The 18845-nt window shown below is 41.7% G+C and overlaps 1 protein-coding gene across 1 annotated transcript in view; it reads left to right on the plus strand.

Annotated features, from left to right (window-relative positions):
• Positions 1–1004: 1004 nt before the first annotated feature.
• The window catches only part of BBS4 (Bardet-Biedl syndrome 4), a 566073-nt gene continuing 548232 nt past the window's right edge, over positions 1005–18845 (plus strand). Inside the window, exon 1 of the mRNA XM_078685031.1 lies at positions 1005–1107. Coding sequence (XP_078541157.1) covers positions 1084–1107 — 24 coding nt within the window. The 5' untranslated portion in view covers positions 1005–1083. The remainder of the gene's footprint in view (positions 1108–18845) is intronic.

The following is an 18845-nucleotide window of genomic DNA, read 5'->3' on the forward strand; positions in this document are numbered from 1 at the left end:
GTCCTTGTCATGGTCAGTAAAACTCACCCTCCCTCCTTTGAGCTCCTGGCCTCAGAAAGCTTGGTAGTTCAGGAAGAATTGTGGGCCTGGCCATGTCTTATCCCACCTCTAAGGGGTGGAACGTGATCATGCCCATTCCTAATTTTTGTCCTCTGGTGGAGATGGGATCACAGCATAAGTAAATGACTGTGAAGAGAACTAAGGATAAAAACGATTACCGGTATGGAAGCTGGGCATTAACTAGTGTGTATATCGAAACAAGAAGAAAGACTTCACATGATTGAATACAGTCTTGCCAGTGTATCCTTGTAAACTTAGTTGGGTAGTGCTGGGCCTCCAAACCCCCAACATGGATTAAAATACTCGTATTGGCTGTTACAAGATGTGATTGACAAGTCTCAAGCTAATATCTGAAGGTTCCATGACAAAAGAAACCATTATCAATTGTCGAGAGTAACTGATCCAAAGCCCATGCATTGGGCACATATCACAAACGTCAAACCTAAATACAGGAAGCTGATAAAAAGCTTCTGAAAGTGCCTAAAGAATACAATATGTTTGTCATGCAAGGTGTAAATGTCGTACACATCAAACCCAAGAAAGACCATGCCTAATAAGCTACTTAATAGTGTGTTCTCTTTCTTTGTATGGTGAGAACGGTATGCTTTGACAGATCCAGCCTAGTTCAAATATAAATTGCAGCATAATAGTTATATTAAAGGGCAATCAAATGTCTAATAAATAATGCTCTAGAAAACTATTTTATAGTTTACATACTTGGTGATATATGTATTACTAAACTCCAACAGGAAGCACGGTGCTAACGTTCGACAGTTTTTTGTCGGCCACTGTTTAATACAATTTCATAACACTGTAGCCCTTTTCGTTCAAACTAGAAAAACACGGCTCTAATATTGTCCTTTTACTCGTTTAAAATAAAATGACCACGAGCTGTTTCCTATCAAAGATGGCCACTGCACTGGTAGTAACTCCCGTTTCGTTTACCTCCTAAGCGTTTATACACCCACTTCCGGTTCAGAGCTCAGCTCGTCTCTTGGCAACGGCGCTGAAGCTGCAGAAATCATGGCGGAGGAGAAGCTGCAGGAGGTGAGGAGGCTGGGGTTTGGGCAGTTAGACTTCAATAGTGTAAATATGGTAACGTCATGCATTATAGGGAGATAATAAACCTACGCCAAAGATAAGCACAGAGAAAACCCGCGTATCGCAGAGTGAACGACACATTGCACACGGTGGCAAAAACACTATTCTTTCACTGGATAGGAAAATAAAACACGCAAAATTCGTGGTAGTAATGGAAATGGAAAATAAGACACTGCGAGAACATTGGGGAGGAAGACGGCAGGATTTCGGGGTGGAGTCATGAGCAGAGTCAGTGTCAGTTACTTTGCCGATGTGTATTTATTCATACGTTCCTCATAGTCCCCAAAGAAAACGACAGTGAGGAAAAATGCGATAGTAAAGGTGTCTAGCTTACCTTTGGGAAAACCCCAACACTTTATAAAATAGCCTAGTGTGTTAATAAACTGCCGTAGACAGAATGTGTCAGGGTGTAATACTGGTTATGGGTAGTAGGTTGGCCAACTTTACATTTTCACTTCGTATGACAGTTTGTACTCGCTGAGAGGTTTTGCATGCGTGCATCAGAATACTTGGTTTGTGGGGTGTTAGTGGGGGAAGCTATGAGTTGAACCCTCTCTTGTAAATCTGGCCTTTTTAATAGACATAACTGGACTGGATATTGCATTTATAAAGTGTGGTTACTATGAACTCATGGAGTACTGTATTAGGTACGTTGATCGCTCACTATTGCCTCTTTTGGAGCACAAGTTTACAACATGAATAATTCCATTATCCAACTGCAATAAAATACTCTGAAGGCTTGAATCGCCAATGGTAACCACACATTCTGCTGAGTAACCACGTACTGCCCCAGCATCCACCGAAAAGGTCTCACAATCTATGTATGCCTTTTTCCAGTTTTTAAAATATTGCAGAAGGTTCAAAGCAGTCTAAAAACATATAGCGAGTGCTACAAAAAAAAAATCCAGGACATCAAAGAAAGTGTGCAAGTCACTGGGGGTGGGCATACACTGTCATTAGATGAAGTTCATTCAGTGTGTACGTTTTAGCATTGGAACTATGGATACTTGCCATATAATCTCGGCTCTAACGCTATGTTGGAAATAAACATTTTATCAAAAATTTCAGCATTGGCCTGTAACATTTCTCGTGGCAGTGGAGACCAATGTTTCCCTCTTATGTTTTTTCCTCTGTGTGCAGCAGTTTAAGGTCTCTGTGCACTGCAGCCAAGGTTATGTCTGCCAAGAACCAGACCGTGCGTGTGGGTGCATCTAAAGAAAGGGGCTCAGCTAACATTAAAGTAAAAGTACCTATTGAGCGGTTTTGCACAAAGTATACTAAAAATAAAGAAAGAAAGCTTTTGTAGCGCAGCTGCTGAAGTGAAAGCGGTCACGCTGTGAATTAAAAAAAATAAGTGCAGCTGCTCAAGTGAAAGCGGACCACGCAATAAATTAAATAAGCGCGGCTGCTGTAGTTAAAGTGTACTGCGCTGGAAATCAAAAAATACATGAACTAATGACATGATATAAAAGGTGGCATCGTGTTGTAACGTCGTGGGTGCAATAGGGAAGATCATTAAAGAAGACAGTGCTCACCCATTAGATAAAGCCGACCGTGTAACAACACAAGTAAAAAGTCCAGTCGTTATGGGAGGAAACAAATGCAGACAAGGCGGTACCAAGGAGGGTTTATTAAGCCTATTCACAATGGGTGGAACTTCTATACCATACCTCCATACAGCATGCCTCACAGAGCAGCACATGCGCTGCTTAGGTTCGAACTAAAAACAAACGGGCGCTTGGCATAAAATGATACGGCGCTGTATGAAGAAAATGGGCACGCGCACCAGTTGGGCCCCCGTGGCACGTATCTAATATGACCCCCGGGGGCGGTTCCTTTTAAAGGGCGTAGTAGCCTCGCCCCACCTGCGGCGACTCTCCCCTACCCTCTAGACCCTACCATTGTTACTACTATATAATTATCATAGGCATGTGCGCGCTGTTCTAGCGGCAAGTGTCGGAGTTTCAGAGCTGAGCTGATGGCAGCCGCAGGATTGGGGTGACTGTTGAAGCTGGCTGCCCAGCGAGCATGTCGGATTGGCCGGGCATCTTGCGACAGCCAGCTAGACATGGGCACTTCACACTGCACAATGCACAGCTGGTGTTACCTGCCGGATATTGCCGGCACAGGAAACTATGCTCAACATGAAATGTTTTATTTTCTTATTTTTTCGTTTGCACCTCGAAAAGCAACATACACTCAAGGTGGTACTGTTGTCCGTTATCCTACTTGTCTCTGTATTAGTTTTTAATATAATATATATATATATGTATATTTATTCCAGGCCTCCAAAGCTGTAAGAGTGGCTCGGGCGGCAGGGATTAGTCATTTTTAATATATATATATTTTATAGTCATTTTTAATATATATATAAAAACGCACTGATAAATTTCAATAGTGGAGCAGCTGAGCTGGATGAGGACTGCGGCGCATGTGGGGGCTCATTCGGAGCTTGGGCTCATACAGAGCGGCAGTTATTTAAGTGCGACCATTGAGGAACTTAATACTACTACTCCCACAAGGCATTGGGCGTGGAATGGCCCATTTATCAGTGCGTGGAAGTGGTGCACGTGAACTTCTTTATTAAGCCTCTGAGGAAGAAATCAATTTTGAAACGCGTCAGGCAAAGACTGAGTTCCTGCATATCCTGCCTGCATACGTGAGCAGTTCATACCAATTCAATAAATAGAGTTTGATGGGCCAAGAAAAGAACTGTCCAAAAGAAAACAAACCCCTGTACAAACATTAGCGAGGATTGAAACTTCCGAATCGGAGGTAACGGATAATGAGCTGTCTGGGGAAGACACAGCTGGCCCTTCTGGTAATCAAAAGAAGACCCCTTTTCACGAGGAGTTCGACCTAATACGCCAGACATGGCTACGGGGGGGGGGGGAAGAGCAAGCCCCCGGAGGCGGACGCCGACAAACAAGGAGAGGTAGCTGGAAGAGGAAGGGACAGTACACCAGTAAGAGTCACCAGAAGCAAGAGAGGGAGGCAGATGGTCGAAGAGGTGGAAAATCTCACAATCGTGAACTTAACTCCCAAAAAGCTAACAGAAACGGAGGAGTCTGTACTGAAATTAGGTCTATCCTTTTGTCCACAATCTGGCTTTGAGTTTACACAAACCAGGATAGACCTCTTTAAGTTCACGAGGAAACTTAAGTTGCACAAATACTTCAAAATGAAACCAACAGTTAAGGAAACAAGACAAACTGATTTATTGGTCTTAGATGATCTGATGTCTTTAGAACTACTGGAAGATCTAAGACAAGAAGAAGAGACATTGAGAGATCCGAATGAAGACACTATGACTCAAAGAACCAGAAACCTGGGAATTGATCAAGAGGCACCATGCAGTTATTTCAAACCTTCTTCCCAATTCTTGCCACAAATGCCTCCAGATGCGATAGACGTTTTCTCTGAAGCAGTAATCAAGGACTTGGTGCAATTTACGTGAAAAAGGAAATTGAGGAGCAAGAAATGGAAATTTGACAAGAGCCCAAGAAAAAGCACTAAAAGAACTACAAAAGGACTCTAATATCATCTACAAACCGTCTGACGAAGGCGGTAATAATGTCTTATTAACAAGGGAACAATATGTGGGAGAAGCTCTCGGACAATTAACTGATGACCGACATTATGAACCCACAACAAAAAAGAAATATTATGAAGGCATAACTGAATATCATGTTTTAATTCAGAAATGGCACAATAAATCAATGTTGACTATTGAAGAATATCTTTTCTTGAGAACCTTGAACCCAATAATTCCCAATTTTTAAAACTACCGAAAATACATAAAAACAGAACACATCCGCCTGGCAGGTCCATAGTATCATCTTTGGAAAGCCTTTCAGAAAATGTGTCTGTTTTTATAGATAATTTTTTATTTCAATCAGTATTGACACTGTCCTCCTCTATCAGGGACACTAAGGACTTTATCACACGGATCGGGAACCTAAAATGGGAGCCATCGTATACTCTTGTGGTGCTCGACATCACAAGTTTGTACACATGTATAGACCATGCACAGGGTCTAAAAGCAGTTGAGTATTTTCTTGGCAAAAGACCTTTGAAATTTGCTGAACACAACAAAATGCTGATAGAGTTCACACAATTTTGCCTATTAAATAACATTTTCCTTTTTCAAGGCGACCTCTACAGACAGGTTTCAGGGACAGCGATGGGCACCTGCTTCGCCCCCAGTTACGTGAATGTATTCGTAGGCTGGTGGGAAGAGCAGGTGGCATGGTCCCCGGTCAATGGAATATGGACAGAAAATATCGTACAACTTATGGGGGCAAAGAAAAATGTGGCAGACTCTGTCTGTGTCTACCTGTAAAGTGTGTACAACAAAAAGGAAATTAATCCCATCAGCCCACCCATATGGCAGAGCTTCATCATCTGGGATAGAACCAAAGATGGTCCGGTTAGGGAGCCACACACCTGTTGGAATTATGTGCTTCTCCAAACCCAAGGAACCACCAGTGATGGATCATACCAAAAATCAAATCAGTTTGGAATGGTGTGGGATGTTAAATTGCAGTGAGAAAAAATGTGTGCAAAAAGAATCAAAAAGTAAGATGTAAAATTGGCTACCATGATTTAAGGAAAACTTTATTAGGGAAAATCATGGTGTCAAAATTAAAATGAGTGTGAGACAGTTTGACACAATAACTGTCTATTAAGGATGGTATTTGGTCAATACCATCCTTAATGATCCATCACTGGTGGTTCCTTGGGTTTGGAGAAGCACATAATTCCAACAGGTGTGTGGCTCCCTAACCAGACCATATTTGGTTCTATCCCAGATGATGAAGCTCTGCCATATGGGTTCGCTGATGGGATTCATTTCCTTTTTGTTGTACACACTGTACAGGTAGACACAGAGTCTGTCACATTTTTCTTTGCCCCCATAAGTTGTACAGACCATTGACAGTCCTTTTGTATTGTTATACTGTGAATAAGGGGTTTGTCTGTCTTTTGGTCTTTAAATAATTTTCCCCTTAGACCCTCCACCAACCTTGTTTATGACAGAAAATATCGTAACCTGGCATAGATATATTGATGACCTCTTCCTTCTGTGGAGGGGGTCTTTTGAAAGTGCCAAACAATATGTCGAACATATAAACAACAACAATGTCAATCTACAGTTCTCAGGCGAGATCAACTCAGTGGCAGTGAGCTATCTCGATCTGAGAATTGAAATTAGAGAGAACAGAATCACTACGGCTCTATATCGTAAGCCCACTGCTGGGAACAGCACTCTGCATGCTACCAGCAGTCATCCGGTGAAACTAAAATACAGCATCCCTTATGGAGAGTTTTTACGAATCAAACAAAACTGCTCCAGAGATTGTGAGTTTACCAAAACAGCTAGGGAGAGCCTGGAAAGATTTGTTGCCAGAGGCTACAGTCTAGAACTCCTTGAAAATACCCTAAAAAAGGTTAGTAAAATACCTAGGAAGAGCTTACTAGTGGACAAAAAAAACGAGGTGAAAATAAATGAGATAAGGTTTCGTCTAATTACTACCTACTCGGAAGACACCAATTTCATAAGGGCAACCTTGCGTAAAAACTGGCATGTCTTAAAAACCGATGCAATCATTGGAATGGACATTCCACCAGTTACGCAAATAACTTTTAAAAAGGCGAGGTCCCTTCGGGACAAACTAGTCCACAGCCATCTAGATAACCCTGTACCAAAACAGAATACATTAACCGAGATGAAAGGCTTCTTCCCTTGTGGAAGATGCAAGGCATGTGCGTCTAGTAAAAGGGTCTTAGGCTACGACATCCCAGGATTAAAAGAACGAAAACCCATAAGCAAGTTTATAACATGCCAAACTACACATGTGGTTTACTGCTTAGTCTGCCCTTGTAAATTAAAATACATAGGGAGCACCATACATTGTGTTAAAATGAGGGTTTTAGAGCACATGCGTGCAATCATGAACAAAGACATGAGTTACCGAGTGGCGAGGCATTTTGCCATCAAACATCAGAGCAACAGAGATCTACTCCAATATTTTGGACTAGACCATGTACCACTCCACATTAGAGGGGGGGCTAAGGTACTCAAATTAAGAAGATTAGAGTCTAGATTCATCATTGACTTACAAACCAAGACTCCCAAGGGCTTGAACAGCGGAGAGGAACTGACAGTTCACCCAGGGAGCTAGGCTGAGCCATTTTTATTGAAAATATCTTGATACTTCTTAAACTATGTGTGACAGATTTAGGACAAGGCGATACACGGCGATATTGAAGTGAGATAGGGCGGTTCCGCACATAGGAATCGCCATTGGCCGATCCTCGGCAAGATTTCTAAATAGTAATGTGCTTCATAACTGAAGCTGGTATCACACCAAATTACGCTAAAGTGCGTGATCACACGAGATGTAAATATATGCCTGTATATAATGTAAATAGTGATGTAAATATGTATAGAGTTTTTACACATGTATTTAACAGTGCGGGCTTTGCAAGATGGCGCTCATTGAACGGCTGTGGCGAGTAGTCCTACATTGTTTTCAATATCTGTTACCTGTGGTTAAAAATGTCGACTCAGTTTGCATAGAGTAAACACACTGAAGAAGGGAGAACCCCGAAACGCGTTTGTGAAGCGTTGAAATAAACTGAAGCTGATAACCCCGCGAGTGCTGCTACTTTTCTTCCCGGCTGGGAGAGAGTGTTTGTGAGCGGTATATTATATATATAAAAATAAATATATATATATATATATATATATATATATATATCTATCTAATTCCTGCCGCCCGAGCCACTCTTACAGCTTTGGAGGCCTAGAAAATATATATATATATATATATATATATATATATATATATATATATATATATATATATATATATATATATATATATATACAGTAATACTCCACAGCAACCTCCGGTCCTAGGAACGGCGAACGAAGCAGGACGACAGACCACAGGATCAGGTAGGTGAAGATTGTTTATTTTAGTTTTTAACCGCTTCAGCGCGGCGCGATTTTTCGCGCTGTGCTGAGCGTTCTAATGAGCCAACGGGCTCATGACGGAACGGTTCCGTCATGAGCACAGGCCAACCGACGCTCATGACGGAACCGTTCCGTCATGAGCATGAAAGGGGTTAAGTGGCAGCATAGACGCGTTTCGGGCTCAGGAGCCCTTGTTCACAAGCGAAGAACATCAACCAAACGCCATAGTGTGATATTTAAAGAGATACCATCCTCACCTCCTCTGAATGCCGGTCACATGACTAATAAAGCGATACAAAAGGGGATGATGGACGGAGCGTTTGAACAAATCAAACACTCACCCCCAGTCAACTGATCTGGGTTTAATCCATCACCATTCTTTAGTTCACTCAGCCACCCCAGTTCAGACACGGCTATATGCAAATCAGTCTGACCCTGTGCCTTATGGGAACAGTCCAGCCCGAACTGCCAAGCCATGTCTTCCCTGGACCGAAAACAAGCATCCTGGGACCGGTTTCGGATTCATAATCCTCATCAGCCAGGCTATCTTGAATCCAGAGGCCAAGTGAACAAGGGACTCACGTCTGAGTATACCCTGCCACACTTAGGGCGAACAAAGCGATACAAAAGGGGATGATGGACGGAGCGTTTGAACAAATCAAACACTCACCCCCAGTCAACTGATCTGGGTTTAATCCATCACCATTCTTTAGTTCACTCAGCCACCCCAGTTCAGACACGGCTATATGCAAATCAGTCTGACCCTGTGCCTTATGGGAACAGTCCAGCCCGAACTGCCAAGCCATGTCTTCCCTGGACCGAAAACAAGCATCCTGGGACCGGTTTCGGATTCATAATCCTCATCAGCCAGGCTATCTTGAATCCAGAGGCCAAGTGAACAAGGGACTCACGTCTGAGTATACCCTGCCACACTTAGGGCGAACAAAGCGATACAAAAGGGGATGATGGACGGAGCGTTTGAACAAATCAAACACTCACCCCCAGTCAACTGATCTGGGTTTAATCCATCACCATTCTTTAGTTCACTCAGCCACCCCAGTTCAGACACGGCTATATGCAAATCAGTCTGACCCTGTGCCTTATGGGAACAGTCCAGCCCGAACTGCCAAGCCATGTCTTCCCTGGACCGAAAACAAGCATCCTGGGACCGGTTTCGGATTCATAATCCTCATCAGCCAGGCTATCTTGAATCCAGTGGCCAAGTGAACAAGGGACTCACGTCTGAGTATACCCTGCCACACTTAGGGCGAACAAAGCGATACAAAAGGGGATGATGGACGGAGCGTTTGAACAAATCAAACACTCACCCCCAGTCAACTGATCTGGGTTTAATCCATCACCATTCTTTAGTTCACTCAGCCACCCCAGTTCAGACACGGCTATATGCAAATCAGTCTGACCCTGTGCCTTATGGGAACAGTCCAGCCCGAACTGCCAAGCCATGTCTTCCCTGGACCGAAAACAAGCATCCTGGGACCGGTTTCGGATTCATAATCCTCATCAGCCAGGCTATCTTGAATCCAGTGGCCAAGTGAACAAGGGACTCACGTCTGAGTATACCCTGCCACACTTAGGGCGAACAAAGCGATACAAAAGGGGATGATGGACGGAGCGTTTGAACAAATCAAACACTCACCCCCAGTCAACTGATCTGGGTTTAATCCATCACCATTCTTTAGTTCACTCAGCCACCCCAGTTCAGACACGGCTATATGCAAATCAGTCTGACCCTGTGCCTTATGGGAACAGTCCAGCCCGAACTGCCAAGCCATGTCTTCCCTGGACCGAAAACAAGCATCCTGGGACCGGTTTCGGATTCAAGATAGCCTGGCTGATGAGGATTATGAATCCGAAACCGGTCCCAGGATGCTTGTTTCCGGTCCAGGGAAGACATGGCTTGGCAGTTAGCGCTGGACTGTTCCCATAAGGCACAGGGTCAGACTGATTTGCATATAGCCATGTCTGAACTGGGGTGGCTGAGTGAACTAAAGAATGGTGATGGATTAAACCCAGATCAGTTGACTGGGGGTGAGTGTTTGATTTATACAAACGCTCCGTCCATCATCCCCTTTTGTATCGCTTTGTTCGCCCTAAGTGTGGCAGGGTATGCTCAGACGTGAGTCCCTTGTTCACTTGGCCACTGGATTCAAGATAGCCTGGCTGATGAGGATTATGAATCCGAAACCGGTCCCAGGATGCTTGTTTCCGGTCCAGGGAAGACATGGCTTGGCAGTTAGCGCTGGACTGTTCCCATAAGGCACAGGGTCAGACTGATTTGCATATAGCCATGTCTGAACTGGGGTGGCTGAGTGAACTAAAGAATGGTGATGGATTAAACCCAGATCAGTTGACTGGGGGTGAGTGTTTGATTTATACAAACGCTCCGTCCATCATCCCCTTTTGTATCGCTTTGGTCACATGACTAATAGGCATAGTAAACAGACTGTCCAACACGGCTGATAAAACTTATTGCTGCAGATTAATTAAAAACCAAATTTCGGGCAGCATTAGCAGAAAGTATGTTTAAAAAGCATAAATGCAAATGGTAAATTGTATGACTGTATAAATACAATAAATACAAAAGGATAAATCCTAAAAACCTTATACATTGTTCAATTAATCTTTTGTTGTATCAAATTCAATCTTCACTTCAAATATGGACAGTAAGACATGTACACTCTTAGAGGGTAAAAGATACACAATCTCTAGTAAAAAAACTAGCAGCAGAAATGGTCAATGTGCAAAGCTGTGCAAAAAGTGCGAATAGAAAAAATTAGTGCAACATAGTGCTATAAAGTGCTGACTGTGTGATGAATATCAATTGTATCCAATAGTTATAAACATATAGATTCCATTCTATTTAGGAAAGTTCTGTTCTGATATCTCAGTAACCTCAAACACAGTTTAAAAGTGCATACAGTGATAATATAAAAGTAAAAACGGAAGGCAAGTGGAACTATTAGCGGAAAAATACTTATACAGCAATTGATTTTTCTAAGCTAAAAAATTATTTCATACATTCCAATGAACCACTGCTCTTCAAAAGAGGGGAGGGGTTGTAAGTATCTATAGCAGCAAGGATAAGCACCTAGAAAAAGGTGCCCATTACTAAAAAATGTCAGAAGCAAAAGCTTGCAAATTGCAAGTTGAAAAATATATATCAGTGCAAAAAATTTACCCCCATACTCTAACCATAGTGCAAACATGCCATGTGCAAATCTGCTAATAAATTGAGCATAAAAGTACAGGAATTACACAAATATATAAATACAGAAATACCAAGATATAGAAATGTGGATACAATGAAGGAAAAGATTTATGCGGCATCAAAAAGTTATTTCACGTAGTATTCTAAAGACAACAATGTGTGTGGGAACATGGGGAAATGTAGATCATAAAAAATTATGCATGTCCTCCACATTGTTCAGCCCATTGGGCCATTTACTATCGAACTCCTAGATCATAGTAGTTTTCAATTGTCTTAATCCGAGTTCTCTGTTCCCTCCTCTACGTAGTTTAGGAATGGCCGCTACCACATAGTATTTTAAAAATGTCAAATTGTTGTCGTGTAATCTCTTAAAATGGCGTGCCACAGGATAAGATTGATCGCTGTGTAAAATTGCCCTAAGGTGTTGTAAAATCCTGACATGCACCTGTAGCTTGGTACTTCCAATATAGTTCAAGCCACAGGTGCATGTCAAGACATACACAGGATGATCAGTTTTGCAGTTGAAGTTACCAGCTATAGCAATTTCCTGAGAGCTAACAGGAGTTTGATAATGTGTCTTGTTTACTCCAAATTTGCAAGCTCTGCACGTAGAGCATTTGTAAAAACCACGTGTAGGCTGTAACCACATAGATTTCAGGCTCACCTCTGGACTAGTTTTTATCTAAAAGTGATCCCATACTTTTAGCTCTTCTGAAGGTGATAAGAGGAGAATTAGGTAAATTGGACCCTATCACAGTATCAGTCAAAATTATGGGCCAATTTTTCTTGACAATGTTCCTAATTTGTTTCTCCTCATTACTGAACGTGGTGACTTGTCTGGGACATTGAAGAATTTCTGAGGGATCGTTGCTATCCTCACTGATTTCAGTTAATTCAACATCAGTGGATTTTGGAAATAACAGACTCTCTCTCGTTTGGGAATTAGCTTTCGCTATAGCTTGATTCAATGTGCTATCCAAATATCCTCTATTTTTCAATCTTTGCTTCACCTCACCATTACAAAGATTAAAATCAACAGTGGTGCTGCAAATTCTTCTCAATCTCAATGCTTCCCCATATGGAATGCTATTGATGGTATACTGGGGGTGTGGACTAGTGGCATGGAGAGTGGTATTTCCTGCCGTGGGTTTCCTGAATAAGGTGGTTTCTATTTTGGCATTCTTGATGTATACTTTGACGTGTAGAAATTCAATTTCTTTCTTATTTACATGTGACGTAAAGTTGAGATTGAGGTTGTTATTATTGATGTCTTGTACAAACAAAGCAGCCTCAGTCTCATCACCATGCCATAAAATGAAGACATCATCAATGTAACAAAGATATTTAACTATCTTCTCATTAACTAGATGTTGTTTCCTTAGGACCAGTTCCTCCCACCAGCCAACGTGTAAACAGGCGTAGCTGGGGGAGGAACAGGATCCCATAGCCCCCCCTCTGAGTTGTTTGAAAAGATCATTTCCAAACAGAAAGTAGTTGTTGTACAAACACCATTCGATAAGACTCAATAGAACTTTATTGTGTTGATAAAATTCAAGAGGTTGGCTGTCAAGGAAATGCTTGATGGATTCTATACCTTGATTGTGATTAATAGAGGTATACAACGATTCTACATCTAAAGTGATTAAAAGCATATCTCGTTCAATTCTAAATCATTGATTTTGACATAGCTGGACAAGTTTTTGACTAAATCCTGAAGAAAAAAGTGAATATATTGACTGACATGTTCACTTGCACTGTTTATTGCGGAGATAATTGGTTTCCCTGGTGTAGGAATAGCGCACTTGTGAATTTTGGGAATAAGGTAAAGAACAGGAAAGATGGGAAATTCATTATGCATACATTTGTACTCTTCAGAAGAAATCAAACCCTCCCTCCGCCACTGAGACCAAAGTTTCATTAAAACATCTTTTGCTTTACCATAATCCCTTTGACCAGATTTTTCATAACCGTTTATGTCAGACAATTGTGTCTTGGCTTCCATGATGTATTCTTTTTTTGGCCAAATGACCAAATTTCCGCCTTAATCCGAATTCTTGATCACAATATTAGGGTTTTCACTTAATTTTTTCATGAGTCTATTGTACTCTTTTTCTTTGTCACCATTTTTTTGGTGCTTTTTCCTGGAATTTTTGTATAATTTCTTGATGTCGTTGGTAATGCAATCATGAAAGGTGTCAACAGCGTCCTTTGGCATTAAAGTAACAAAAGTAGATTTCATTTTGAATGGTGTGCTGCCAGCACCTTTCTGCGCACAGTTAATCTTGGCTAATCTGGACTGTGTGCTGAGATCAGAGTCATCCTGCATAGGTTGAGAGTCTGTAGCAGCTGCAAGATCGTGCGCCAATAAGAAAGTAGACATATCAGAAGAGACAAGGTTTGGCAGGACAGACTGGGGATCCGGAGGGTGGGCATTACCCTCCATATCTTGTTTGACTTTTTGCAGCATGAAGAATTTTTTTAACTTTAATTTACGATGTCTATGTGTGTAGAGGCATAGCTAAACGGTTGTTTTGGACAATAATTGAGTCTGAGTGATAAAAGTTGTTTTTCAGTTGTTGTTAATACTACGTTGGACAGATTGATAACAGAATTATTGTCCTTTATTTTTTCTTGTGCCATTGATTCTTGTTCTTTTTTTGTTGTTTTTTCTTTTTTTATGCTTTCTTCTTTCTCTTCTTCTCCTGTTCCTGCGTTGTTTGTTGTACCTTTTTGTCTCGGTCTTAGTGTTGACAGTCTTTCGGCTACTAAAAAATCTAATTCTTCTTCCAAATTTAATATTGGCGCTGTACGTAAATTCGAATCCAAACTAGAGTTACTGGTGAGTGACTCTGTTTCTGAGCTGGTCGTGTGTTCATTGTCATCCGTAACATTAATTGTGCTGGCTGAGGCTGAAACGGTGGTGGTGTTTGAACAATTGCCTTTATTGCCATTATTGGTTCTCTTGTCACTATATTGCTGATGTTTGGCTGTATTGTATTTTCGTGAGAACGTAAAAATTTGACAATTGTTATAGTCTCCCTGGTCTCTGGCGAACTTATGTACTTTTCTGGTTTTTATTTTGTCCTCATGTTTTTTCAGCCTTTCAGCCATGCTTTCTTTCAATTTTTTAGTCACTTCCGTGTCATCAAATTTCTCGATTTCCATGTTGATTTTATCAATCTCTTTTAGCACTTCCTCACGATCAATTGCAGCATATTTTATTAGAATATGAACCAAGTTCATAGACGCAGCAAGATTGCTTTGCCCCCATTCTTTTAACATCAAAGGATTGGGTTTATCAAAACTGAGTGCAAGTAAAATTCGTAAACCACGGGGGACACGACCTGCTTCAGCATATTTTGACAGAGAATAATGTTCCCACCACTTAGTTATTTCCGATTTTCTAAGCTTCTCCAGCTGCTTCAATAGTGATTTAACATCCGCACTGAGATTTTCGACCGGCTGGTTCAAATTTTTGTTCGTTCCGGTGTTAGCTGCCGGTATGTTGTTAAACAACTCCTCTGCCTCCATTTGTCTCGCACGCACAGCCTCCGCTGACATGCTGATTATACCACACAATCTTATGCCAAAACACGTCGCTGTTACTGAAAGCAGCTAGGTTTTTATATTACACTGATCCGAATACCTCACTACCAGAGCCTTTGCTTACGACTCACCGGGTAGTGTAGAAGACAGTACCCGATAGGCCCTCCGACCCAGTCGATGTTAGTCCTCGTCCCACTAATTGCAGCGAATCTTTCGAGCAGCTCGGGGAGCGATTCTCCGTGGTTCCTGTGAGGATTCCTTGCGAAATGGTTTGGAGAGAGAGACACCAGCAAACAGTGAGGGGGTCCGTTAACGGAATCAAACCAAGTTCTTTAATTAACGTGCCATAATACTCCACAGCAACCTCCGGTCCTAGGAACGGCGCAGCAGGAAGACAGACCACAGGATCAGGTAGGTGAAGATTGTTTATTTTAGTTTTTAAGTGGCAGCATAGACGCGTTTCGGGCTCAGGAGCCCTTGTTCACAATCAGAGAACATCAACCAAACGCCATATATATATATATATATATATATATATATATATATATATATATATATATATATATATATATATATATATATATATATAAAAACTAATACAGAGACAAGTAGGATAACTGACAACAGTACCACCTTGTGGCAGAGTGTCATAAGTGCCGATGTTGAAGATTAAGTGCCAATGCTGAGCACAGAAAACCACTGACTCAAATTAAGCACTGCATGCAACACTACTGAATCTATACTAAGCAAAGTCAGAAGGTACACTGAACTGTGTATACTTGGCTGTGGGCTACCATGGACATTCTTCTCGTCATCACATTTGAGAAGGTTGCAGAAAGAATGGAAAAGTTACACCACACAGTTCCTGGAAAACTAAATAAAATCAAAACATTTACATCTTTAATTCAATATAGTTCTTATAAACTTCAGCGTGAAAATAGGAGTGTATGCTGCTTTTCGAGGTGCAAACGAAAAAATAAGAAAATAAAACATTTCATGTCTGATGTGGTCAAATATTCTGCAACACATTTTTCATTTCCTCCAATGTATCTTTCAGTTACCTCCTACAATATCTCCAAGTCCAGAGTACTGGCACAAAATGCCACTGAGGGGCATGTTCTAGCATGCACATCACAGGACACCTGTAATCCAAGAATACTCAGCCAATCAGGTTGTCACATATCTGCCATAAAGTGCTGCACAGTCTGGCTGATGGCAGCTATCTCTTAAGGCAAAAACACTGGCAGGCTGTAGTCCAGAATGAACTCAATTAACCTAATCATTTTGGATAATACCAAAGGTGATCTGGCATTGTGAAAGTACCCAAACGTTTATAAGCTTCAGAGCATTGGGGCTAGATTGGACAGCCTCAAAGCAGCATTAAAGGACAAAAGCACTGGTTTAACTATGGATAGCAGCGGACCTTCTGCTACAGCAGAGAGGCAGCTATCAAGTCCAGATCCCTAATGTGAAAGAGGTAATCCCTGTAATAACTGTACTGTCAACATCTGCATCAAAGTTAGCATTTTAAACTTCTCAATGTAGAGGAACTGACTTAGCTTGTGGAAGTCCAAAATGGAGGCAAAAGCCTTTTTCACCAACATGAAAACAATGGTAGTGATATATGATAGCCCCTTTTCTGGGGTAAGGCTTGGAATAAATTCTAATAAAAGGAGGAGCCTCTCTGCCTCTTGCAGAAGCCTGAGTGGTCTTGGAGTAAAAACATAGTAAGCAACCACGAGTTATCACTGGGTATCTGGGTAAGTTAGTTACAGTGGATGGGTGTTGGAGAACTGTTTGGGAGTTCAGGATCTCTCCAGGGGGAGTGGTGTGTTAATACTTCTATAGCACATAGTCTTCAACTGCCTGTTTCCTGCAAATAGGTGGTTTCAGCCTGGGTTATTGGAGAAAAGAGTCCCACTTTCCCCAAAAGACAAGAGGGGCAGGTCTTACAGTACCATTTGGAGCAACATTGATTTGACCATTTTGAGCACCTCACACTTCGTTATAGAACTTAATCCCACATTTGTTGCAATCCCTTTTCGAAGACCTAAAGAAATGCAGCAAGCCCAAAAGCACGATGTGTGCTTTACACGTCGTGTTTTTGGACTTGCTGCATTGCATTCCTTACTAGAGTGCGGCTGCGGGCTGACAGTGGGCATTTGTGAAAGTATTCCTGTTAATTGCAGCACCATCATGCGCTGCAATTAACAGAAATATTGTCACAATGGCTACAATCAGCCCCCAGCCGCGCTCCATTATGATAACAAATGCAGCAAGTACAGGAGCTTCTTGTGCTGAATGAGAGCACAACTTCCATAAAAAGGAAACTTCCCTGCTCTGCCACTCCCGGCGACCGAATGCCCTTGAGGGATCTGCTCTGTGAACGCATCACATAGGACACTGTGCGCTCAGGGTGAAATAGGTGTGCACGCAAGCACCTTTGAGGGAAAACTGGTGGAGACTCTCTTGGTCTTTTCAATGCGAATCACCGCCACTCCAAGTGTGGGCGATTTGAAAATCGGGGTGCCAGGAGACATGGTTTTCAATCCTGGACTCCCCATTTGGCCAAAGCGCGTGCTCTTTCGTCAACCACTAAACCTATTCATGTGCTTCATTTTTTGACAAGACTAAGGGCATTTATAGTCGAGCTAAAAACAGCTAATAAGTTTGTGGTTCGAAAAAACTGGACTGGATATCTCACCTGGAATGTAGGAGGACATGGCCCAGTCTTATGGTCTGCTCACTAAAATACAATATTGTGGTAATCTCACAGCTTCTTGAGCAAGCAGTGCTGTTTTGTAGCCTCAGTTCACATACTTTTCCACATCCTACTCTCTCCACTAATCTGACAATATGTGAGCACTTTGGAAATGACTCAGTGGAAGAAACAAACTCCCAAGGCATATTTCCTGGGCAGGCCCCCTACTATGGTTTTGCCAGTATTTTTACATCCTGGCTTTCATTTAATGTCATGGGCAGTAAAAAATAATTGGGTAATTCAGTACAGTATTTTCCTCTTTGAAATATAAATTTAACATAACAAATAGAAATCACTTAAAAAGTATTTGGGAGCTTGCCAAATTATTATTAAATTAAGTATATGGGAGCTGTCTAAAGTATTATTAAATATTTGTTAAACCAGAGCGATAATTGCCATGTTAAAAAGTATAGCGAGGCTTTTACACACATTTATTCAACTAACAGTTCTTAGCCCTCCCAAAACTGCAACATGGGAAAAAATTACCAGTATTGTTTTCTGAGTGGCAAATTTAGCCCCCAGCATGGTTTCATTCACACATTCAGGGATGTGTAACTGTAGGTGTCCACATACATCTATCTCTAAATGTAAACTTGCTCCTTACACTGCATTGTGAATGGACCCCACCATGCTGTAGCTCCTCCTGCCCAACCATAGAGAGGCACCTCTTTTACAGCTCATTCAGTTCTGGAAGAGTGAAAGTCGGACACCCTATCTCGCTGATCGAGGTGCCCCACCTAGCAGCTCCAAAGGTTCTTGTCCTACGAGTGGCAAAATGTGGGACATTTGGTACCATGTAGCAGGAATAAAGACTGAATAGTGGGACGACTCTGCAGAGACCGAGATGGTGGGCCACCCTTGCAGCAAGGCAGGTTTGCTAATGTGCGTGGTACAGAGGTTTGTGTGTAATCTCTGAGCGGAATAATCATAATATATCATGAGTGGGTTAGTATACCTGCTGAAGACACTGCAGGTCACAGGTTTGCAATTGTGGAAATTGTTTGATGGGGTAAAATATTATAGTCTGGAGATAGTTATGTAATGTGCAGGTCACAAATGCCAGTTCAAGTGTAGTGCCCAGCTGCATTACACACAAATTCATGCTATTAATTATTTCCAGGTTTAGCACTTTTTTGTTCTTCTTTGGTTAATATGAGTTCCATTGAGTT

Source organism: Lissotriton helveticus, chromosome 3_2, assembly GCF_964261635.1.
Source record: "Lissotriton helveticus chromosome 3_2, aLisHel1.1, whole genome shotgun sequence".
Classification (NCBI taxonomy): domain Eukaryota; kingdom Metazoa; phylum Chordata; class Amphibia; order Caudata; family Salamandridae; genus Lissotriton; species Lissotriton helveticus.